A 21,993-nucleotide genomic window follows, 5' to 3' on the forward strand; every position below is an offset into this window, starting at 1 on the left:
TTTTAGAGATGCTACAAGCTTATTTTGTGGTTTGTTAATATAGGTGCAGCATAAACAATGGATACGAGGATCTTGCATGGAGAGAACCCATTTTGTACATAATCATGTTTTAATGGACTGTGTTTGTAAACTGACAAAACCATGCAGGGCTGTGACTTGGTCTTTTTTCCATCAACACGGGGTTGCGTGGCTGAGGGCTTACTCGCACGGATTTGTTCGTTACGCCGCGAACCCCCTGCCTGCTGACACAACGGCCATCGCTAACTCCACCGAAGGATCCGCCCCGAGCACAGCCGGAGCCTGAGCGCTGCACGTTCCCGATGGATGTGAGGGGAAGGCCTGGCCAAGCGGAGCCGGCAGCCCCAGGGCCCTGGCAGGATGCTCGCCGCGACCCGGCGCTGCCTCCCTCCATCCACACGCTGCTGCTACGGGCCTCGCTGCTCGCCTTCACCCATCACCATCACCATCTTCATCATCATCACGGCAGCAAGCACCGCCACGACCTCGGGCCGACCACTTGGACCGAGTCAGACCTCTAACAGCCACACTTCGCCTACCGGTTAACGATTTGCAGCTTGACCTAGCTCGAGCTGGTGTCTTCATTACATTTTTCTCCCAAACGCTGCCCTCACACCCGCCTCGACGACGCCCGGGGCGCAGCATCTTCTTGGCCCCGGGGGCTCCCCCGGGCTAAAAGCGGTACCCGGGGTAAAACCGGAGTAACGTCAGTAAACTTTTGCCTTGGTGTAAAACCGGAGTAACGTCAGGAGTCTCAAATCGTCCCGGCTCCGCGGGGCTGTTTTCGGGCGAGCGTTGCTGGAAGAGCAGGACCTGCCTCGAGTTTCCCCGAGATGCTTCGTGAAAAGCGAGTTTAGGATGTTTGAGTTGGAAACGCACCCAAACGGCCTTTTGTTAAGGAAACCTTCACACCGTTAGCCGATTGACTGGGGCGAGATGAGCACTGAAACACGGGAAGAGCCCACTTTCGATGGGACTTTCCCAGCCTTCAACCCACCCCCTTCTGCTCTGCTTACATAGAAAACAGCCCCGCGTTACCTCTGCTGCTGTAATTCGAACGGCAGAGCTCCCAAGCGCGGATACGTTTATGCCAGAATAAATGTGCTATAAAAATAGTTTATACACGGGGAGGAGAAGGAACATCAGGGGGCGAGCCCCGCCTGCCCTTTGCCGGCCACGGGCACACGGCGCAGGGCAGGGGCAGCGCTGCGAGGTGCCTCGGGGGGGGAGATCGTCCCCCCCCGGCTCCAGCTGGCCCCAGCTCCGGACAAATTCGTCCCCAATTTCTCCAGGGCTGCCGTCGGACAGCGCTGCAGGTCCCCGCACACGCGGCTCTGCTGCTGAAGCGCCGCGAACGCGGGTACCAGCCGCCACGGCATCCGTGCTGCAGGAGGCAATCAAAAAAAGGAAAGAAATGAAAAACGATTACACCGAGCTGCAAATCGATACGTTAGAACCAAAGCCGCGTGCTGCCGAGGCTCGCTGTGCTCTCCTCCCGGCCGCTCACCCGCCGGCCGGCGTTACCGGGGCGAGCCCCGGACCCCGATGGCCATCGCGCCCCGGTGCCCCCGGGGCTCTGCGCGAGGGGAGGCGGCACCCGCCGGGCCGGGCCTCGACCGAAACAACGGGGGAACTCATTAAGAGAGCAAGAACCCACGCCGAGATAAATAAGTATTTTACAAGAAAAAAAAATCAAGCACATTTTCGTTTTCTTCTGACTTCTCGTGTGATTAAGAGGAATTTAGTTTTTTTGTGGGTTTTTTTTTTTTTCGCATCAGTGCAGATGCCCTGGGGGCAGTCAGTCAGCGCACACGTATCCCGTGGTGTGAGCAGCTCCTTCCAAAAGGAAAGTTTGTCATTAAAGTCGTTACTATTAAAAAAAAAAAACGTTTCTCGGCAAGCGGCTCCAAACATGGAGCCCGTTAATGTCGAGGTCACAGCACGGCGCTGGAGATCCAGGGTTTTCATTCACACCATGTTTACGTATCCAAAATCCCCCTCGCCCTTTGCTTACAAACACGGCGAGCGCATCCCGGGGCCGCCCGGCCTGGCCGAGCCCTGCCCGGGGGGCTGAGGCTGGGGGCTCCGGGCGCCTCCGTTCCCGGCAGGAGGCGGCTCCCGGGCATCCGCTACCGGCTCCGCCGAGGCTTTTCGTGTCGTGGTCCACCGGAAAGGGAGAGAGAGGCGTCCTCCGGGTTCCGCGGAGGAGCCGCTGCGAGACCCCCGGGGGGCGACCCCCGCACTCCCTCCGGAGCCGGCGGGCACCAGAGGGCACCGGAGCCGGGCGGCGGCGGCCGAGGCGAGCCCAGCCCCGGGAGCCCCGGGAAGGGCCGCGGCCCCGCCAGGGAGCCGCTCCTGCCTTCCCTCCGCCTCATCTGCAAGGGAAGAGTAAAATACGTTTTCTCATTTACGGTCTGTGAAAAATAATCACTTGTGCGCCACTTACTCAGATGGGGAAAGAAAATCTCGCTGTCCGTGGGTTTGCTTGGGGACTACGGTATGGAGGTTATTGGTACGGAGGTTACATCGCGGTTGTAACAGCAATAAACTGACCCCAGCCGCTTCCAAAGCTCTGCTTAACGCCGCTGACGGACTCCGCTCGTCATCCCGGTAATTTAGGTAAAGGCACCCGTGAATCTACCTCCTGATTAAGAGCGGCTGCTCTCTCCAAGCGCCGTGGGGCGGCCAGAGCCAACCGCCGGGAGCCGAAAGCCGCGAGGGACAAAGCCCAAGCTCCGCGCCGGCCGGCCCCTCGGCGGGCAGCCCTCCTCGAAACCGCCGTGCTCGCCCTGCCCAGCCCTAATCCCCATCCCCAGGTTAAATAAAACAGCTCGAACTATTTGTTTGTTTAAATCCAGAAGTCATTTTAGCATAAGAATATGAGCTGGCTTCCTGTTTGCTCAGCACGGGCCGTGTCCCGTGCTTACAAACGCTCCATCGCTCATCCCGGATTTATTTAACCCAGGGCACGGCTCCGCGAGCAGGAGCCGCCCGCAGCTCGCACCGGGCCGGGCCGCAGCGGAGAACCGGCCGAGAGGGGCCCAGGTCTTTAGCTTTTTTTAGGGCCGTTTAGGGCCCGTCTATGCCCTCAGCACCGCTCCTGCCCAGCCGCCGTGCCGTTTAACGAGAAACGGCGGCGTTACCGAAAATCAGAGCTCGGTGCGGGCTCATTTACCCGGCACAGACCCGCTGGGACCGGCACGGCACCGGGGACCCGGGCACCGCCGTGGCAAGCGGCCCTCCCCGCGCCCCCGGGGCACAGCCAGCGAAGGGCTCAGCCCGGTCCCCGACGGGACGAGAGGCACCGACCGTGCCCTGCACCCGCTGCAGGATCTCCCTTCAGCAGCCTTGCAATAATCACCGCCTTTAATTAATTGCGAGGCCCGGCCAATTAGCACCCCGCCGCTGGGGCTCAGCCCCACAGCTGGGCTCCGCTGCCCCCGTCCTGCTCCCCCTTCCCTCCCCGCCGCCTCTCGCCGCTTCCTGCGGCGCTTCTGGGTTTTGGTGGGTCTTTTTTTTTTTTTTTTTTTTGCACGATGATGATAATTGCACGTCTCTGTAGATGCTCTATAATTTGATACCTCAATGGAAAACGTACAGCGAAGACTGAAAAGGAAAAAAAAAAAAAAAGAAAAAAGAAAAAGAAAAGCCACCGTTTCTTGCTACGTCGCCGCAATTAGCAAAGAGCCCCGGGAAAGTGGCCGTGACCCGAGGCAGAGGTGGGCGGGGAGCCGGGGCTGGGGAGCCGAGCGGGGCCCGTACCCGCCGTGCCGAGCCCCAAAGCCGTTCCAACCAGCAGCACTTCGTTCCCTGTTTGTATAGTGCGAAAGCATCGCCTCGCTCCTGCCCCACTGCGCCCCAGCAAACCCGGGGGTGCTGCCCCGGACCGGGACAGGCGGCCCCGGGCCTCGCGTCTGAATCTCGGACAGATTAACCTGCTGCCGAGGGAAAGAAAAAAAAAAGATAACAATATAAAAAATAGAAAAAAATAGGAAAACAGTAGGAAAAGCATGACGCTACTCAGAGCAATAGTTCATAAAATACTTTATTGAAATAAAGTAAATATCTTCGCATTAATAAAACTGATCGTAAAATGCAGTTTTCGAGTAACTAGGGGCACCACAGGGTTTCAGACAGCGAGCGGACGTGAAGGTGGGATCCAGTGTCCTCCTCCTGGCCCCTCGGGGCCGTCGCACAGCGGGGGCCGGGGCGCAGCGCCCCGCGGGCGCGGAGAGGAGCGGCGGGGCTGGGGCCGGGGACGCGGCCGGGCCAAACGCTGGATTCGTCGGAAACCGAAGGCGACAGCAGTCCACGAACCGCTTGGTTCCCCCTTTCCAGCCCTCTTCCCCCTGGGTCGCTGCCGGCGGAGCGGGGAGGTGCGGGGCCGGTGGCTCCTCCCGGGGACCCCGGCCCGGGGCGGCGGCGGCGGCGCTCGGTGGCCGCGCTCCCGGCCGGGCGGAGCGGCTCGGGGCCGGCGGCGGTGGGGCCGGGCCGTGCCGGTCACTCCTCCTGGCTGACCTCAGCCGGCGAGCCCAGGCTCTCGGGCGGCTTCTCGGCGTCCCGGGCTCGTTCCTGCTCCGAGAGCTGCTCACTGCTGGGGATGGAGTTCTTCTTGGGGCGGCCCTTGGGTTTGGTGGGGGACTCCAGGCCGCCCCCCTGCAGCACCTGCGAGGCGGGGAGGGAGCACAGGGGGGGACAGCCGAGTAAAAGCGGGTCTCGGGCGGCCCCGCTCGGGAGAAGCCTTCCGCGGCCCCGCGCCGAGCCGCGCCGAGCAGCCCGATGGGGGCGGCAGCAAAGCCGGGAGGGCCCGGACCGGGTGATGCTGGCCTCACAGACCGCGGGCACACAAATATATCAGTATAAATATTAGAATAAAACTTATTTTCCCCCCGCCGCATGCATTTTTGCCCTGGGCATGCAGAAGGCCGAGGCGGCGGAGCTGCCCCCGTACCGCGGCGGGGCGCACAGAAGGGTCAGAGGCGGGCACTTACTATTTTCTTCCATTTCATGCGCCTGTTCTGGTACCAGGTTTTCACCTGGAGCTGGCTGAGCCCCAGCGATTCGGCCAGGTCTATTCTGCGGGAGAGAGACAGGCGGTGAGACCCAGCCCGGCCGGCCCGCGACTCCTCTCCCTCCCCAGCAAAAACTCCCCCCGCGCCCTGCCCCGCTCCGGAGGGCCCGGCCTGCCCTACCTGTCGGGCGTGGAGAGGTATTTCTGCTTCTCGAAGCGCTTCTCCAGCCCCATGAGCTGCAGCTCGGTGAAGACGGTGCGGCTGCGGCGCCCCTTCTTGGCCTTGCCGCCCGGCTCGGGGGGGCCCGGCTCCAGCTTACCGCGGAGGTGCAGCTCCAGCGGGAGATGGGGCGAGGCGGAGCCGCCCTGCAGCCCCGAGCCGGCGGCCAGCAGCGCCGAGCTCAGCCCCGAGCAGCCCAAGGGAGCCAGAGGGAACTTGAACACGGCCGCCGGCTCCGCCTTCAGCACGGCTGCGGGAGAGAGGGGCCGTGAGAGCCGGGCAGACCCCTTCGGGACCCCGCACGGAGCCCTCCCGGGCCCGCCCGTCCCCCCGAGGACGCGAGGTCACGCTTTGCCCTCCGGCCGGCAGCCGGTGATTCCCGGCGTACAGGTGGAAACGCTTTAAAACGATTCCCAAACGATTCCCAAGCGCTCCCCGCCGATGCCCCCGAACAGCTGCCGAAGTCGCGGCCGCCGGCTCGGCTTCGCCCCCCGACGTGCGGCCGGGGCCGGGCCGGGAGCCCCCCGCGGGTTTCCCTGCCCGGAGCCCCTCAGCGTGATTTCAGTTCCCGAACAACCGAATCGCATCTTCCTCCGGCCCCCGCAGCGCGATTTTAACCCGCAAACAATCGCATCTTCCTCCGGGACCCGCAGCCCCCGGCTTGGCTGCGAAAACGCGCTCGGGAGCAGGGCCTGGAGCTCCCTTGATGGCACCGAGCTGCGAGCCCACCCCAGGGCCGGCACAGAGCGGCTCAGGCCCCTCTCGGCCCCGGCCGAGCCCTGCAGGGCCCGGGGGGCCCGGCCCGGTCCCGCAGCCCTCAGCGGGTCCCGGACGTGCCGGGAGCGGAGCTGCCCCCCGCGGACCCCGGGCCGGGGCCGCCGCGGCTCTCCCCGGCCCTAAAAACCCGGCAGCAATCCCCACCGGGGGGCTGTAAAGAACTTCACTGCGGGTTCCTCCTCCTCGGCCGCAGCAGAAACCCCACTGCTGCACAAAGTCCCGTCACGCCGCCCGGCAGGCTGCAAACTGCGTTTTAGCCGGGCCGGTGCTTGAAACCGGTACTTAAAGTAACGCAGATTTCCGCGTGTCCTAACCTACGTTGCTGTGGGGCTCGGCGCTTTCCCGTTTCTCTTATAAAAGGAAAAAAAAAAAAAAAGAAATTGGGATGGTCCCATTCCGTTCGTTTGTACTGGTAAAAGAGCGGCCTTTCTGCGCTGGGACGCCTTTGGAAACGAAAGCTTCTGGCGGCGCACCGAAAAACTCGCGTTTACAAAGAAAACAACCAACGACCAAAAAAGAAAAAGAAAAAAAAAGGAAAAAAGGGAAAAAAAAAAAAGAGACATATGTCATTAATGTTCTGCATTTGTCCTAGATACTGTAATCAGAGGGGACAGACCGCGCTTTCCATCCATCGCCCTGTCTGTCTGTCCGTCCATCCGTCGGGCTTCCAGCTGACGCCGTGTCCGCGGGGCTCCCCGCAGCCCCCCGGCTGTGCCCGCCGCGCAGGGCCCCGGCACTTGCGCCTCGCCCGAACCCCCAAAATCCCCAAATCCTCGGGGCAGCCGCCCCCTGCCCGGGCCCGTCAGTGGCAGCCGTGCAAAGCTCCGCTTTAGGCCCCAAGCGCTGCACCGCGGCGCCGGCCCCGAGCCTGCCCGGCGTGCAGGGAGCCCGGCGGCTGCTCGCTGCCCAAATTAACGGCGTTTGCTTCAGAGGAGCGGCTCGGAGCCGCGCTCTGCCCGCCGGCCCCGGGAGCCCAGCGGCGCCCCGATGCAGCACGGTCCCGCCGAGCCGCAGCCCGGAGCCTGCTCCCTCCCCGGCCCCGGGACCCCTCGGGCCGCGGTGCCCAGAGCTCGGAGCCCGGATCCCGGAGGCGACCCGGCCCCGCGGCAGCACGTACCTAGGTGGTTGTGGTAGGGCCGGGCCGAGAGCAGCGCCTGCACCCCGAATTTGAGGAGTTCCCCGGCCGGCGCCGCGCCCTTGGCGTCCGGGGGGTCGGTGAGGATCTCCTCGATCATGAAGCTGCGGTAGCGGTGCGAGCGGTGGTCGGGGAAGGCTTCGGCCGGGAAGTAGTGCGCGGCCCCCAGCTCCAGCGGGTGCTGCATCCTCGCCGCCCCCGGGGAGGGGGGGCCGAGCCCCGGCCGCGGGGCCGAGGCTCCGCCGGGCCGCCCTAGCGCAGCCCCCCGGCCGGCGCCGCTGGGAGCCGGGCAGGGGGGGCTCTGCCCATCGCCCCGCCGCCGCCGCCGCCCCCCGCCCTGTCCCTGCCCCTACCCCCGGGCAGGGCTCGGCTCGGCCCCCCCAGCGCGAGAGGCTCGGCACCGGGCCGCGAGCGCTGCCTGCACCGGGGCGCGGCACCGGGCAGCGTTTCTCCGCCCCGGGCCGCGGGGCAGCCGCCTATATAGCGCCCGGCCCGGCGGGGCTGGCGGCGCGGCGGGGGAGGGCGCGGGAGGGGCCGCGGAGGAAGGAAGGGGCCGGGGCGGGCGAGTACCTGGAAGCGAGAGGTTAGGGCAGAGCATTTGATCCCCTGCCATAGAAAGCAAATTACCCTCGTTTCTGCCTGCCCGCCACGGGACAGCAGACACCCAAACAAGCGCCGGGCCCTTCCAGCGCGGCCCCGACCCCCCGACCCTCGGCCCCCGGCCCCGGGGCAGCCCCCGGGCGCCGCCCCGCCACCTGCCCGCCCCCCCGGGCCGGCTCCCCCCGGGGCTGAGCGGAGGAGGAGGAGGAGCCGCCGCCGCCGCCCCCCCGAGCCGCGGAGCCCGACGCGACCCGGGGCCGGCCCCGACGCCCGCAGCGTGCTCGGGGGGCTCGGGGCTGCCGGGACCCCCGGGCTGGCCCCGCGGGGTCGCTCGCCGAGCAAGGGGAGAGGTTGGGAGGGTTGCCCCGCGGTCCTGGGGCCGCGGCCGAAATCCCACCGCCCCGTCCTTCCTCCGCGTTTCATTGCACGCGCCCAAAGCTAGGTGCTTCTTGAATTCGTTTCTGCTCGGTGCTTTCAGGGCTTCCCGAGGTAACCTGTTCCATATGCTCGCTGCCACTTGTACCAGGCGGTTCCGCCTGGATTTTCTGCTCGCCCCGCGTCCCTTCAGCTTACAGCCGTGCCCCTCGCTCTTTGCAAACGCCTGAAGCCGCTGTCCTGCCCTCCTTAGGGCCCCGGCTGCCGCTGCCGTGTCCCCCGCGGGCAGGGACGGGACGGGACCGACGGGCACCGACCCCCCCGGCCGCCCTCCGAGCTCGGCGGAGCCCAGCACACCGGGACGGGACCCGCCCGGTTCCCTACGCGGCCGTTCGTCCGTCTGTCTTTATTTTGTCCGTCTTCATTTAGAGCAGGAGCTACTTTCACGCCAAGGTACCGATTTCTAACGGCCAAGGCAAAAGAGGCCGCTGGTGCTACGGCGATGATTAGCGAGAAGAATAACTTATGCGTAAAGTGGGGAGAACGCGGGGCCCGTTCAAGCGAGCGGACACATCCACGCCGGCCTGAACAGCCTCCGCTCCGAGAGCAGCACGCACAGCACGCCGCCGGCACCTCTCCCCGTGCCGAACACACGCACCTCGCTGCCCTTCGCTGCAGTAACCCCAGGCCCTGCGGGCTGGAAGGACTGCGCCCCGCAGCTCGGCTCCAGCCCCGCACCGCCCTGCTTTGCCCAGGGCGCAGCCTGCGGGACGTCGCTACCGAGCGGCATAAATCCGCTGCGAAGCAAATCCTGCTGCTACGAGGACATCGGGCGGTATTTTATTTTATTTTATTTTTTATCGGTGACTCTGGAAAGGACCGAAATCGCCTAACTCCTTGTGCTCTTACACACGGGGTTTTGCACCCTGTGCCCGGCCCCGCCGCTCACACGGCCCCGCGCTGCCCCAGCAGCATCACCTCGGAGCTCGGCGGGGTTTGGGGACGAAAGGGACGTTTCTGCAGGCCCCAAACTGTGTGCACTTTGTTTCCATCTGCTAGAAGGGAATCACCTTTTTTTCCTTAAAAGGAAAAAAAAAAAAAGTGTTTATTTTGCTCGCACCAAGCAGAGAGTCTACATAACTGTTAGAAATACAAATTATTCCGACAGTTACCCACTTTTTAGCATTTTTTTACGCATGTACGTCATTAGTTTCAGAACCTATCAATACCTCTGCCCTGGTCAGGGGCTCTCCTGCTCTTTATTTTCAATAAACGCGGAGCGTTTGGAGCCTCCCTTTGCTTACTTCTGCACTTGGGGCATCCCGGCAGCTGTCTGCGCGTCGCCCGGGGCTCGGGGCAGCGAAAGCCGCGACCTGGAGGAGGAGAGGAGCCCGCTCGGCGCCCCCAAACCCTTCCCCCGGCCGGGGGGCTTTCCCCTCGCCGACCGCTGCCCGTTTGGACGGGGAACGATTTTTTTCCGCCGCCTTTTCCACGCGACTTCTCGGGGCGTCCCCCTCCCCCGAGCCCCAGTAAGCAGCACAAGGACCAAACGCGCGCTCCCTGCCCCTTAGAGCCCGCAGCCAGCTCCCGGCGCGCCCCCGGCACGGCGCCGTCACCCCGACGGCGATGCCCCGACGGGTGCCCGGGGCTGCGGGCTGAAGGACCGAGCACTGCCACACGCATCCCTCCCCGGGCGGTTTGCTGCGGCCACCCGGCCCGAGCAGGCAGCCCGGCTGCTCCAGAGCCTCAAATCCCGCTCGGACGCAGCCGGAGGTCGGTGCCGGGGCTCCTCTGCGCGCACACGGCGAAGAGGGCACGAGCGGTGAGTAAGGGAGCACCGGGAGGGATGCTGAGCCTTCCTCCCTCTTTTCTCAAATAAATGGGACTTGTAAAGGTGGTTTTGGTTTGGTTTGGTTTTGGTTTTGGTCGCTGTTGGTTTTTCTTTCAGCTTTCATTTTGCCTAGTCCCCACGCAAGAGAAGCAATGCTTGGAAATGCAAACCAGGAGCTAAACGCAAACGGTGACAGATTTCAGGCCGGACATATTTCCTGTAACGGTGTCTCCTCTACAAACTGTCCTCTAGTGAAGGCTTACAAAGATCTGTAGGATCAGGGGCTCGCTCACCAGCCCCCCAAAATGCTGTCCCAGCTAACAGACAACTGCAATTCGCTTTCCCTTGTTGACAGTGTATTTATAACCCTCCTTCCGTCTGGAGCTGCTGTCAAAACCAAACAACAACAAAACCCAACCGAAACCAAAAAACCCAACCACCCAAGAAAACCAACAGTGGAGTAACCCGTTGGTGGCATGGGGGAGTCTCCTGCAATACCCTTCTGGGGCTGTGGCCTTCCTTCGGAGCGAGAGCACCTCTGTGGCTTTTATGGACGTGGTGTCGATGGTGACGTGACGCCGCATGCAGCCCTTCCCTGCCACACACAAACCTGTGAACCCCTACACGTACAAAACGGGGTTTTGATGCACAGGTTCAACATGGGAAGTGACAGCCCAGTCCTTCAGTGACGGATGGCAGTGAGCACAGGCCCCCAGGCTGCCATGGACATAAACCCCACAGTCCAGGGCTTCGGAAAGGCCAAGCTGGGCTTCGAATCACACCAAAGCTGATCACACAGCACTGCTGTGACCAGTTGTGGATGTGGAGCTGAGCACACGAAGCTGCTGTTATCCGTGTTGGGACTACACTGCAAGCAACAAGTGTGGTTTGCAAATGGCAGGATATACATAAAAGGGTAAGTCAAAAGTAGGTACGGTAGTTCAGTAAATACCTCCAACCTGAAACAGCAGCTATGGCTGTACTACCCATTTCTGAGTGCTAAACCACCCATTTCTGGGCACTAAACTACCTTCAGACAGAAAACAATGACTTGTCCTCATCACCCATGTTTTAGTTTAAATTCAAGCAATCCCTGCATCTGTTGCAAAATTAGAGATGCCCTTAATGATATCACATTAGCCCCTGTGCTGTAAACACTTAAATGTGTGCTTAGGTTATTCACTGCGTACACAGTTGACTGACTGGACTAGGACTGTTTATAGTTCATAAAATTAAGTTAATGACTACATCTGTGTGGAGCTGGGGCCTTCAGTTTTTAAAAGCAAAGTGAAGAAACAGAATAAAATCCCTACATTCTTCAGGTTTACAGCTAGCCTGCAGTCAGTTTGGGTTTCTAGTTCTCACGTGCTACGTCAGATCTGGATGGCTTGAGTTTATAGATCAGCAGGGAGATGTTTAAGTCATTTAACACAATAATGGCTAATTGAAACATTTTATTTTTAAAATAACAAGATGTTTTATACATATTAAAATCATATTAAAGCTGACTTCCCGGTCTCTCACGAGCACCACCACAGCTAGTTAAAAACCCTGTTAAGAGAGCCAATTACATAATATAGCTTTCTTTAAGAGCCAAACAATATAAAACAATTAAGCGACGAAGGGTTCCTTTCTGCTAGCTTATTTCTTAGACAAGCTTTTGATTTGTACGTGGATCTCATTTCAAAGTCCAGGCACAGAGGCACCGAAGCGTCCCCGTGACGGACGAGGGCCGGGATCTCCCCTCGCTCCCACAGAAGTGCAAGCCCCTGGCACAGAAGGCGCCGCAGAGTGGGCTCAGCGAGCCTTACCAAAAATTACCCCGACCAAAAACACTTCAGGAAAACGATCCTAAAGCGAGCAGCCAGGTGCCCGACACCTCCCAAACGGCTTCTATTTTCAGACGCTGCGCAGTGCAGCACAGACCGCTGCGCATACACCACCTGCCAGGGCACCGGCACCAGCACCAAGCCTCCCGCAGGCTCCTCCGACGGGACGAGGCCCGGAGCTCCGCCGGCAGAAGGCCGCACGTGGGGTCCCGGGCTTGGCACGCTCGGGAAGCGAGGACGATTTACCACCTCCGGCTAGAATAAGTTTTTTTTTTGAATAAAATTGTGCCGCGTGGATTAGGATTTCTCTATGCTGTTTACATTCCTAAGAGCCTTTATCCGTTTTAATCTCTATAGCTTGGCTGAGACTCAACGGGTTCTTAAAAACGTAGCTTTGGCTGCAGAAGGCTTGGTCACAAGTCAGCAGCTGTGGGAGAACGGCCGGGGGTCAGCTCTGTGGGGTACCTGAGCGGGGGAACCTGGACAGCTGCTCAGGGGAGCCTTGTCTGTGGGGAGCCGTGGGTGCCTCATGCTGGCGGGCTGAATTTAAACACACCAAGAGCCCTGGGACATTGGCCATCATGCCTCTGGTTCAACCACAGCAGGACCTGGTTTAAGGGAACGTGATTTTCACAAGAGGCGGCAGGCAGCTGGTGGCACCAGGTTGCCACAGACAGGTGGGTATGGGCTCACAGGGGGGTCACACGTTCCCTGCTGCAGGGAGGCCCCACGCTTCCAGCAGCACGAGTGTCCTGCCAAAACCACCCCGTGATGCTCTAAGGCCAGCCTGAGTAAAGGTCCTGTGCTTCCTCTGTGCACCTGCAGGAGAGATCTGCCAAAAACCTTCTTTCAGGGCTTTGCTTTGTGCATCCCACTCTAAAGCTGACACGGGTCACGGAGGACTGCAAGTAAAATCAAGCCCAACTTTATCTGGTAGCTTCAGCGGGGGCTCAGGCAGCTCTGCCCCCAGCTGAGACCCTGTCCCCTGCAGCGACCCTCCCCGGCTCACACAGCTGCCTTGGGACACAGAAACCACTGCTTGGGGGCCAATTAAAGGCGATACTTACACCTGCGGGAAGCCTGTCCCATGGGTTCACTTCGGTGGGGATAAGAGAGGGAAAGTGCAAATGTTTCTGCAGGGCTACCTTCCTCCTGCTGCATCCCACCGCTAGTGGAATAACCATGTTTTTCTTGCTACTATTAATGGATCCATCTAATTTAGAATGAAATAGGGGACTAGGAAGGTCAGACTTCAACAAAATACTTTAAAAGGAGAAATGTTAATAAAGGTCAATCGGTATACAGAAAATTCCCTTTTCCCTTGAAGGTGTGAGATTTTGGGAGATGAATTGCTTTGTCGTTCACACAAAGACAACTATCTGTATGAAAAAAAGTTAATTATCCACAACAAGCCTCAGCGTAAACCCGGGGTCCGTACACAGGCTTTACAACCAACTAGAAGGTTATAGTGATCCTTCACATTCTTCTGTGCCAAAACAGATTTCCTCTGCCTTCTGAGAGATGACTAACAGGAGTTGTAGGGCTTTCTAAAACTACCTTTGCGAACGAATGACGTTCCTACGCTGCCGGAGGAAGCGTGACAGCTCCCGACGCCCCCAGCCCGACCCGACAGGCCCTGCTCAGCCTACCCCCGCACCGGGCTCTCAGACCCGTTGCGCTGGGGCTCCCGGGCGGGCTGCAGGCCCCTGTGAGGGTGAACCTTGCCCACAGCGGGGTCACCCGAGGGAGAGGCGCCACCCGCTTCAGGCGAGACGAGGCCTGACTTTCGGTTTGCCCACCCGGCGTTTTTACGTTCGATGCGGCACATTTCTCTTTGCTGCGTCCAGAACAAAACTGTAACCCCCCACACTGACACGGCCGTTAAGTTCCAGCAATCTTGCTGTCCCCAGGTTTATTGCGGCACTCCCGAAGCGTTGCACTCCAGCGGGAAATTCCCCGAGCTCGCTGCCGGCGCCGCGAGCAGCAGCCGGGGTAACGCGGCCCCGCCTCGGCCGCCGGCTCCTGCCCCCAGCCCCTGCCCGCCCCGCGGGGCTCGGAGCCGCGGCGCCTGCTCGGGCCGCGGGTGCCCTCTGCCGGGCCGCGGCCGGGCCTCGGCTCGCCACAAGGCCGGGGCGGGCAGGAGAGGGGCGGCAGGGGCTGGGCCGCGCCCCGGTGGGCCCTGGCGCAGCTGCACCCCCTCCGAACAGGCGGGGGGACAAGGAAAGAGGGGGGGATGACAACTTTTTTCTTTGGTTTTCTTTCTCTTTGGAAATCCGGACATAAAACTTAAATACAAATTGAGAACGACTATTCAGATTTCAGTTAAAATATCCCCCGAAGGAAACTGCGGGATAGAATATTAGTAGAGAGGAAAAGAGGAATTAGAAACAGCCTAGCCCCCAACTATTACATTTTCACCTCTCGGGGAGCTTCACAGAAGAGAAGACTGAAAGCAACACCCCGTTGCTGGTAGGCAGCAGAAATGCTCAGCAGGGCCCCAAAAGCAGCCTGCAGGTCTGTGGCAGGTGGGGACGGAGCATTTTGTCTCCTCACGGCTGTTCTTACAGCTGGGTGATCTCTTATCTAGAGCCGGATCAACCTAAAGACTCCCAGGCACGTGTACTAAGCCTTCAACACTGAGGACAAAGTGAGGCTCTCACCTGGAAAGGGGCTTTTCGCTCTGAAATAAAATATTAGTGTTAGGCTATGAGCATGTTACTCAAAAAAGAGGCTCCAACCTCAAGTTTAGAGGATCTCACTGCCTTCTCGTCCTCCTCGGGTCTCATGGGGCCAGGCAGACCAGCACAGAGCCTGCTGCTGCGGGACCGAAGGGCAGCAGCGTCCCTGCCCGAGCCTGTCAGTGCTTCTGGAGGGAACACTGGACGCAGAGGCATCCCTCTCCAGGTGCACCAGAGAAAGGACGAAGCTCTGAGGAGAAGCAAGGCAGCATCTCCTTGGTACTGTATTTATACAACACTGAACACCAAAGTAAACAGGAAAAAAGTATAAGCACTCCAACATTGAAAACAGATTCGGCGGTACAACACTGGTAACAGAAATCTTTCCACTAGTTTTCATAAGATAATTAGGGCCTTAGCTTACTCGAAAAAAAAGAGCTGTAGAATGCAGCTTATTCCCTTCAAATCCCAAATGAAGTTTCAGCAAAATGCTTTCTAAGTTGTTAATATCACAAGGTTTTGCTGCAAAAAAAAAGGGAAAGTTCCACTTTTGCTTTTCGTATTTCAGTGAATGGCAACAAGAAAAACTGAGATTTTCATCATGACTAATTAACGAGAATCATTGTTTTGGAGAAGTTGCTGTACGCCAGCAGCAGTAGCAATGCCTCCTCAAACAGCTGAGACCTCAGCACCAGCAGACCAGCAGCAGCCTCGGCAAAACAGCCGATGGGTGCCGAGCAGCCTCCCCCAGCGCTGACAGTCCCGTTTGACTTCCCAGACCTTGGTGCATCCTGACGCTGAGAGCTGATATTTCAGCTGTGTCAGAAACAGGGTGCCAGAAGTACACAGGGGAATCTCTGCAAACCCATGTTTCTGCTCCCTCTCCCTTACACAAAACTGCCCCTCCCCTCACCAGCTAGTTCTCGCTGAAGTTCCAAGCACTATTACCGCAGCATTCCCTCTCCGATTTCTCTGTCTCTCTCACCCCACCTCCCAACCACAGAAGTAATTTTGGTCCTCCTAACCCCTACTTCTGCCTCCGAAAGCTCTTTGAGATCTCTGTACAAGAGGCAATCCCAGGGAGATCACATTTTTAACTGAGATAGTGGTTTCCTAAGTCTTTTGTTCTTATGCAGCTCCTGTGTAATCCTTCTTTTTCCCAAACCCGCGCCATACACTCCAGCTATGCTCTTTGCTGATGCTTTATTTGATCACAAGGGAGGAAGCTGATCAGTCACCGCTGGGACTGGGATTGGACCCAGCGACTTTGGAAGCTCTCCCATCCTGCCCTCTGGTTGAGCATTGTCTTCCAGCACAGACTTTGACCTGCAGGCAAGTGGCACAGAGGTGTGACAATCCTTGGTCTTTTATTCATTCCTCTTTGTCGCCCTGCCAGCCTGTCTCTGGAAGAGCAACAGCTCAGCTGCAATGGAGAATTTCACCTAGCAGCACCTTGCAGCATCAGGCAGTTGCACAAATGCCAACTGCGTGTACTCGGAGCCATTTACCTGCTGGTTTCATACTGAGCTTCTAAGCAAAAAACAAACAATAGAGTGACCAAACGCTACGTCCTGCAGAACTGAACCATCCCATAGCCATTTTCTGATCTTTCTAACCAAGACCAAATTTCTCTGGCCTCCTTTCAGCATGCTTACTGCTGATGCTCTTCTGAGGGATCAGACCAGTAACTATGAGTGGAAACTCAGGATTAGCTTTCCTCTCTGGAGGACTTTTTGAATGACTGGGTTTTGAGTCTTAAATGATAGCAATCCTCTAACAAGTTATGGAAGAGCCTTTGAGTTTGACGTTTTTATAAACACCAACCTTTTTATCCTCAATGTTTGTTGTTTAAGGAAATCCCTTCTAGCTCTTACGCATGTATAACATATAAAACAATTGAATTAATACCATATGAGGGTAGAGGGGTGAAAAATCACATCTATAGCCAAAATAGTTCAGAAAAACTGTACAGCTGAGGTTTAAGATTGCCTATAGTGACTTTGTATTTTGTTTAGACATCGGTGTTAATTCTTCATGTGGATTATGTGCAGATTACAACAGCATGTGCTGTGTGCTGTATAATTTATGAACTGTAAACTCCTTATGTTTTGGGGTTGTGAGTTAGAACTGAACAGAATCTAAACTACCACCAAATGGAGGATTTTTTTCTTTTTCTGGATTAACGTAAAACTGTTTTGTGTGTTGGGGGTTGAGTGGAAAACTCAAGGCCAAATACTTGCATACTCATCCTCAGCAAGCTGGTAGCTCAAGCTTTATAAATTTAAATATCTTTTATACTCTTCACGTGTATTATCTGTACTGGTGGAACTCAGGATCACCTGACTGGGCTTGTGCTGTACATGAGAGGAAGAAAACAGGAATGGAGGACGGCAGCAGGGAAACACTTCTGCTTGCTCTGAACTACTGGGATGCCAGAGGAAGGGCTCGTGGCTGTGTGACAGAGTGACGTGGGTGCCTGAGTTCATAAAGGCCGCAAGTAGCCCAGCAGCACTGACTACAGGTCTGTGTGAGCCTCAAAAACAGAGCTGAAGCATCTTAACAGGTTTTTAAAAAAATAAAAATCTCAATTAGACACCAGAAAACTTGTAACAGCCCAGAGCTCAGAGCAGGCCTAGCTTTAATGCTCACCCTGCTTCTTTTTATGAAGTCAAAAGGTCTTATGGCTGTCTCATCACAGTTCTCACATGCCAAGAGGCTACCTGATGCTAGACTGCCCCAGACAAAATTTCTCAGGGAAACACCCTGAACCATTTCAGTCCATGGCTGGTATAACCACAACCTTTCTGTCCGTCCCCACTCTGCAGCAAGCCCCAGGAGCACCTGAGTAAGGGCTCCCACCGTGGGTGTTCAAACGACTGAGGAAAGCCGTACTACTTTGCTTGAGCTCTCGAGAATGAGTGATATTTCTCACTCCCGTGCCTGGAGTTTACGCAGCAGAACTTAAACAAACAGCTTTGTGGGGGAGGAAGAAGGAACCCAAATAAAGAGTAAACCTGGAAATCCTGAAGGGGAACAGAAGGTGAGACTCCTGCCCTCTGGGCATGTTGGCAAAGGCTGTGAAGACAGTCCTCCTCCAGCTGTAAGCAGCTGCTGAGGTAGCCAGCCACTGCCTGCTCCCTTGCCTGTATCTCACCCATCTATCGTCAGGGCTCAGAAAAAATCCAAGTCTTGGCCAGATCAGTCCTTTACTCCTCATGGATATTCAGCATCTGGGGCTCTATCCAGCAGCTGAATCACCATAGGGACATTTACAAATTACACTTTTCAGTAGATTATATTTTACTTTGACACATTTTATTGTTTACAAGGTTTACTCGGGAGATGAAACAAAAGTTAATTACATCGACTGATACATCAGGAAAATGGATTGATTTGATATCCCCTCCAGATGGGCTCCCTTTGCGTGGCAGTAAGCATACCACATCTTAAGGAAAGGAGACAGAATACGTTAGGAAGGCACATTTGAGCCATCAGACTGACACTTCTTTATTACAGTGTATTTATTTTTTATCATGTGCTTTGACAGAAGTCTCATAAAGTGTTATGCTCCTTCTGTAGGGTCAAAGTCTTGTGACCTTCCATGATTTTAGAGAGAAGGAACATAATTTTAGAGGGCATGTTTATTATTTCTGTAAACAGTCTGTTTTCTATGCCAAGAGAACAGTTTTTCTGTATGTGCTTAGATGACAGCTCAACTTCACTGGCTTACTTTCCTAAGTCTCGCCTGCCAAATGTTTTTGATCATAGTCTGGCAAACAAAACAATATTAATAGTAGAGCTGAGCAAATAATTTCCAGAAAACGGCTGATTTTTTTAAGCCTCTTTTTATTGCCCGCATAATATTCCTGAATCAAATGTGGTTTCCTCAAGTTTAACTACACTGCTAAAGCACTCTATTTTTATTAAAAACAAAGTAACTCAAATCCACGGAATTAGAAAAGCCGCTTGTGAAATGGTTAGCTGTGACAAAGCAGGTACATCTCACTGTGTTGTTTACATCCCCTAAGAAGTGTCTGTGCCCTTCCAGCATGAACGCCCGCACTTGTCGATTTAAACTCTGGACACATGGCTTCCAAAGCTGTTTTTACTGGCACAAACATTCATGGAAGGGGTGACAAGAACACAGCCAAAGCAAACGTGTTTTAAAATCTCACTGAGTAGTCCACTTTTGCCATATATACTGTTTTCTGATAACTGCACTGAAATAACTTATTTTCCCAGCAAGTGGTGAAGACGTATTTCAAATTCACTGTTCTGAATGCCCTGCACTCAGGCATGCCTGGTTACGTGGTCATCATACACCACGTGCTCTAAACCCTTGCTCTACTATGGTCCGTAACAACACTCGCAGCACACTGCAGATGCTGTGAGCTTGAAGCAATCTGATTCCTCAGGTGGTTTGGTTTGGTTGATTTTTTTGAGTGGCACAGAGCTGGTAAAACACCTGTGTTGTCCCACTATCATGTCAAGAAAGGTAGAATTATGGACCGTACTTTTGACTGTTATCTATAGAACAGCCTTCTGGATAACACTGCAGCTGAACATAAGACAAACTTTAAGACACGATGATGGCACTGACGGCACTTACTACTTTATGTCATGTTTTCACTCCTGTTCCCATAGAGAGAACAACATAAGAGAGATGAAGAATCTGACTCAGTGCTGCCTCCAGGAGCATTCGATTCCCTTTTACAGGGATGGGTTTATTCAGGGACTTGGATTGGAGTTACTGAAAGTGCTAGCTAAACGTATCACACAAATTCCCAGGCAGATGCACCTGGAACAACCCTTCGTCCAAGACAACCTACAATACAGCTCTCAAGCAATACTTCCATATCTACCTGAGAGCTGTCCCCTCCCCTCTGGATACACAGCTCCAGGAGTGCTAACGAGCTATATTCCTACAAATATCTGCAATCCTTTTTGTCAGAGTCTAATCCTGAGGTCTCTGGATTTTGTTTAATGCCTTAAAGATCATATAACACAAGGTTTCACCTCTGCAGCTCAGTCTTCCTGATCTACATTTTTTGTCTTCCCGCACAAATCTTGTGACAGGTTGCTCTGTTTTGGCAACTAAAAGACGCACACTGACTCACTGCTTGACTCTGCTCCTTGGTCATTCCAGATGGTTTATGAAAATGTAGTTCCTACTCCCTAGCCCTTCTTTCTTTTCCCAACTTTCTTTCCCAGGCTAACACAACCGTAAAGGTCAAAGTGCATTTTTAAGGTCTTGAAGCTAACAAATGTGAAGTATATACAAAAAATCTGGAAAGATAAATAGATGGAAACTCAATACAACATCCCATACAAACACTCAATTAAAAGAAAAAAACAAACAAACCAAAAAACAAAACAGAATAATAAACCAACCCCTACAGAATGGGAAGACTGGTAACATGACAGAGAAACAGTTGCATCTTTTTAAAAGGAAGAGGAACCAAATCCAGATGAAACCGAGTGAAAGGACAAGAAATGGGTGAGATGGGAAGAAACGTGTCTGCTGCACTTGTCCTGCTCTGAAACAAAACCCACCCCGGCACAAGGAGTCCCACCCTCACGGTGGTGCACGTCAGAGGATGGGAGGGATGAGTGGGAGGTGTCACCAACACTGCCCAGGCAAAACATCTTGGAAAACCTGTGGCAATAGGCATCATTGTCTGTTCCAGGAAAAAGTGGGAAGCCAAAAAGGTGAATGAGTTCCAGCAAAACATTCGCACGGTATCTAGGAGATACACTGGCTGCAATGGATCTGCAAACTTGCTCCTACTTAAGATCCACTCTCGAAACTAAAAACAGCATTACCACATTCCACTGCGGACTGCTCTAACCTCAAAAGCGGCCTTTCCAGCTATTTTTTCTTGCTACTGGCATTGTTTCATTACATCTGCTGATCATCTCTGGCAGTCTTTTGTTCTCTTCCCATAACACTGATGTTCACTGCAAACAAGACAGACATTGTATAATCTGTGATACACCTGCATAAACACTGCAAATGAGAGGCCTGTAGCGAAAACCTAAATCCTCTTTGTAAAGGCTGTGTTTACGCTGGAAAAGAACAGTGATATACCCAGTGAGCAAGCGGGACCTAAGAAAACAAAATGAGGACTAACGTGTTTAAGTCCAGTGCTTGTGCCAGAGAGGTAAGGAGCAGGAACGATTTGGATGCAGAAATCACAGTAAAAGTTTAAAGGTAGGCGTTCCGTATTCTTTGCAATGCTTTACTGTCCAGATTAAGTAACTACAGCTAGCTGCTATGGCTCTGAATTGGAAAGTACTCAGAAGGCCCTGCTGAAAAGCATGTTATATTGGCAGAACACGTGATCAAAGTGCAAAATATCACCAAATTGGGTTTCCAACGTATGCAGGAACTACTGAGATGAAGCAGAAGAACTTCTGTGATGAAACCCAGCTTGGCACCACAGCAATGTGAGCCTCAAAATACAAGGAATATAAAAAGAAGCAGTACCTTAATAAAGAAAGAAAGTGTTGCAGTTGAGTGGAGGGGAAAAAAAAAAAAAACGAAAAAAAAACCAAACAGATGCACGATATTAATTTGCCACAAGGTGGCATGTGCTGATCTAAAATAAGTTCCAGCCAGGTAAGGTTTGTAAAATCTGAACAGCAGAACGCAGATCTGGGGTAGGAACGTTCGGCTTCACGAGGGTTACTCCATTTGTGTCAGTTTGAACTCGGCCCTAGACTATTAGAGAATCATTATGTACCTAGAAATATCACCGAACCTGAATACCTGGGAAAACAAAATTTCCCCTTTTCCTTTTTTCACTCCTTATATTCCATGGAATTGCTCTAACTAACCAAAATAACTTTTTCCTGTCTGTGTCTGGGAGCTTCCCTCTCGTTCTTGGTGAGCTCTCTGTTCTCTTAGGCTCATTCTCTGCTGAAACACCCCTAGCTTTTGAAACCAGACGGTTCTGAGTACTCCTTCAGCACGGATTCCTCTGTGCTGAGAGGGGCCCTTCCCTGTGCAGCCTGCTGGGAAGCACAGAGATGGAGGCAGACTCATCCTGTCCACGCCGTTGTGCTGGCACAAGTGTTTGTGCAGCTGCATGATGAGTGGAATCAAGGGCGTGATGTGGAGAAAAACTGATCTTTTTTCCTCATTTCAGACAGAGAAGAGCAAAGCCAGTGGTTATTTTCAAAAAGCGTGGTATGCCTCTGTGGTTGTATCTTTACAACAAAACAAAGAAAACTTGATGCTTGCTTTTAAGAATTGTACGAACTTTATAAATTCTTTCTGAAGCATGCAGGAGGTTTGTTTATTCACATAATTATGTAATGATAAACATAAATTTGGGGAACAGCTATCACATGGCATGCTTGCAGCCGCGCTCGGCATTCCAGCCCCAAGCCAGAGAAACTCTGAGCACAACAGAATTACAATTCACAGCTAAGGCACACATCGCACACGCTAAATAATAGCAGATAATTTAAAAAATGAAGCCTGTAAACGCCAGCAGCGGTTGCTGCTGCTGATGCA

General features: G+C 55.0%; 2 protein-coding genes across 2 annotated transcripts in view; both read right to left on the bottom strand.

Annotated features, from left to right (window-relative positions):
- LOC310880342 (uncharacterized protein) overlaps positions 1-21,993 on the bottom strand; it is a 232,441-nt gene that overhangs the window by 166,991 nt on the left and 43,457 nt on the right. The window lies entirely within an intron of this gene.
- Positions 4,046-7,585, bottom strand: BARX1 (BARX homeobox 1). Its single transcript, XM_083796016.1, has 4 exons — positions 7,144-7,585; positions 5,211-5,499; positions 5,010-5,094; positions 4,046-4,683 (listed from the first exon to the last, which is right to left on the bottom strand). The coding sequence occupies exons 1-4, from the start codon at positions 7,346-7,348 to the stop codon at positions 4,519-4,521; spliced, it is 744 nt and encodes a 247-aa protein (XP_083652142.1). The 5' UTR covers positions 7,349-7,585; the 3' UTR covers positions 4,046-4,518.

Source organism: Anser anser (genome assembly GCF_964211835.1).
Source record: "Anser anser genome assembly, chromosome: 12".
Classification (NCBI taxonomy): domain Eukaryota; kingdom Metazoa; phylum Chordata; class Aves; order Anseriformes; family Anatidae; genus Anser; species Anser anser.